The 3,164-nt window shown below is 46.6% G+C and overlaps 1 protein-coding gene across 1 annotated transcript; it reads right to left on the bottom strand.

Moving 5' to 3' along the window:
- Positions 1 to 2,152: 2,152 nt before the first annotated feature.
- Positions 2,153 to 2,284, bottom strand: CHC_T00001203001 (hypothetical protein). The gene has a single exon (XM_005718554.1). It carries the CDS (start codon positions 2,282 to 2,284, stop codon positions 2,153 to 2,155), a length of 132 nt encoding a protein of 43 aa, XP_005718611.1.
- Between the last annotated feature and the right edge of the window lie 880 nt (positions 2,285 to 3,164).

The raw sequence follows: 3,164 nt of genomic DNA, 5'->3' as shown, positions 1-3,164 counted from the left end.
GGCATTCGGTTGCCAGGTGGCGGCTGGACACGCGTACCACGGGGCGGAGCGCATCCGTATACCGCCGAAGGACGGGCAAGCGAAAGGCGGGAAGGAGGGAGCGAGACAGCACGCGCGGGGAATTGGGGGTGCCAGCCACCGGGGAGACGAAGGGAAACCATAGGCCGCACGGGGCTCGGGCTGGGGCAGAAAGACCGCGCAGGTCGCCGGCCGAGGGCGCGAAGGGAAAATGGCACGAGGGGGTGGCTACCGGTGGGGCAAGGGGAAGCTGGATCGAAGGGGAAATTACGGGAGGGAGGGTTGGGGATAGCCGACTCATCCCGGGGAACGTGTACTTAAGAAGCCATCCCCGAAGATAGGAAGGGGGAGGCAGCAGACTTGTGAGGAGTAAAAGAATACGGGTGGATTCCCGTCATTACAGGTCGCTCGGTGCCCCGCCGCAGAATTGCCGCAACAGCACCCCTCAATATACTTTCCTCGCGTCTTTCGCGCTCACAATGTCAAGAATGACAAGCACCTCTAGCTATGGCACTATTGGGGGGATGGCACTATATAAAGGAGGCTCAAATACATATATTTCGGGACAAAGCACACTGCTAACACAAACACAACAAAGCCTGTATAACACAACTAAATAACTAGCACTATATAGAGGGAAGCACTACTAAAGTAGGCACTATTGAGCAACCCCCCCTGTAGCATATAATGGCTGTCGCGCGACAAGATTTACAAAAGCTGTATGGCTGGCCAGCCATACTGGAACTAGATTAATTTTTGTTAATTTTTTAGAGGTTGATTCTAGTATGGGTAGCCACCCATACAGCTTTTGTAGATCTTGTCGCGCGACAAACACATCACACGTGTGGACACAAATGCAATGTATTACACGTGTGGATCGATATGCAATGTTTTACACGTGGCGACCAAAATGCAATGTATTACACGTGGTGACCAAAACACAATGTTTTACACGTGCGAGAAGCTGGTGGATGATGATTGGCCGATTATGATACGGAATCGTATACAGTGCCTCCTACGATATAGTGCTATAGCGTGACATACCTCTAGCTATGGCACTATTGGGAGGTTGGCACTATATAAAGGAGGCTCAAATACATATATTTGGGGACAATGCACACTGCTAACACAAACACAACAAAGCCTGTATAACACAACTAAATAACTTCATCCTTTGAATACTGAACCATGCCGGATGGTACACGTGAGCGTATGATAACCTGTGCCAGAGAGTGAGCCATAGCACTATATAGAGGGAAACACTACTAAAGTAGGCACTATTGAGCGACCCTGTAATATGTAATGGCTGTCGCGCGACAAGATTTACAAAAGCTGTATGGCTGGCCAGCCATACTGCAACTAGATTAATTTTTGTTAATTTTTTAGAGGTTGATTCTAGTATGGGTAGCCACCCATACAGCTTTTGTAGATCTTGTCGCGCGACAAACACATCACACGTGTGGACCTAAATGCAATGTATTACACGTGTGGATCGATATGCAATGTTTTACACGTGGCGTCAACCTTGAAATAAAAACTGTCACACTGACAGTGTGCATTTTGTGATGGCTTTGTGTGAGTTGTGTGGGGGCATCACGAAGATCACATATAAAAGGCTCTCCATCTCAAATGGCAAACAAACTGAACAACGTCACACAAAAAAATATCTCCGTTTCCAGCCCTCTACGGCTAATTTCCAGAGACACTTCCCCTTCCCTTCGTGTTCGCAACTGCGTAGGTTGAACCGGGATGTACTGCACGAGAAGGTCAGTGGGACCCAAACCTACTGCGTACTATGTATTGGGGTCAAAAGACGGACAAAAGACCGGCCCAAGGCACTTAGAAAGGGCTCGCGCCAAGTGCAGTGGTGTTCTACATGTAGGCAAGCTATCTGCTGCAGCTGCCGGACGGTCTGGCATTCTCGCCCTACACTGAAGCACCATGGGCCCTCTCCTGTCCATGAGAGGGAGTTTGACTCTGGGCGACGCACTTTTCAACGAATAAGGCAGGCTTCACAAGCCCGAGAGTGAAGGCCGTAAAATGTCTGTAGAACAAGGCTATCAGCTATGCTTTTTAAATGGGTTTGTGATGGTTTGTTGATGTTGGAGATGATTGTGAGACAATGGAGTGAGAGTCACAAAACAATTTGTGTGTGAATCACAAAACAGTCAACAAAAGAGCACTTCAAGATGTTGACGTCACAAAAATAAAGTGATTCTAGTGGTGACAGTGATTCACAGAGGAAGGGCACTGATGAGGACGACATCTAAGAGTAGGTACTTGGTAATTCATACTTTCAATAGCGAGAACAGTATCATCATCACTCTGTAGTGACACTTCTATCTTCATTGCACAATTAAATCTAAAGCAACTATGATTAAAAGAACAGTAATTCAATGACACATGACTGACTTTCAAAGCAATCCGGACTGGATGATGTCGGTACCTTTGGAGCCCATACCCAGCTGTTCACTTGCACGTCTAAGCACGTCTAAGTCCCATGGTATTTAGATGCTGCACAGAGCCGTGCATCTTTAAATGTGACCGTTACAAAAATATCGATTTCACAAAATATACTGACTACGTTCCAATTGGAACCATTAATGGTTACCCCCAACTCTTTAGTCTTCGGTATATATTTCAAACAAATTTCTCAAGTATCACTTTCCAAGGGAAATTAACAGAGGACGATACCATCCACCAGTTGATAATGGTATCAGATCTTTTCAATGGCCTCCAATTCGGGAGTGATATAGAGGTCTACTATACCTTGGAGAATGAAGAAGAAAGAAAGGCATGGTTCCCAGCAACAGTCATTAGTCTCAACTACCTTCATGATGATCGTCGAGAGGTGCTCAAAGGGACCATTCAATACAAGGCAGCGTTTGGATTCAGGGCATGTAAAAGCAAGGTTACTTTCAAGGAGGGAAACGAGTTTGTACAAGATGGACAAAAGTTTAGCTGGAGACTCAAAGATACATCCGTGCGATTGGATAACAGCGCAAGCTCAGACGTGGCAAGCGCATCGATGGATGCAGATGATATGGACTATGCTCCAGGTAGTGCCATGGTAGAAAAATGCAAGAAGGTTAACCACACGACGACTGTCTCACTTGACCAGAATACAATCAAAGATACACGTGAGC

This window comes from Chondrus crispus, genomic scaffold (genome assembly GCF_000350225.1).
Source record: "Chondrus crispus Stackhouse genomic scaffold, scaffold_414, whole genome shotgun sequence".
Lineage (NCBI taxonomy): Eukaryota > Rhodophyta > Florideophyceae > Gigartinales > Gigartinaceae > Chondrus > Chondrus crispus.
The sequence above is the reverse complement of the archived record's forward strand: the minus strand, read 5'-3'. Positions and strand labels throughout refer to the sequence as shown.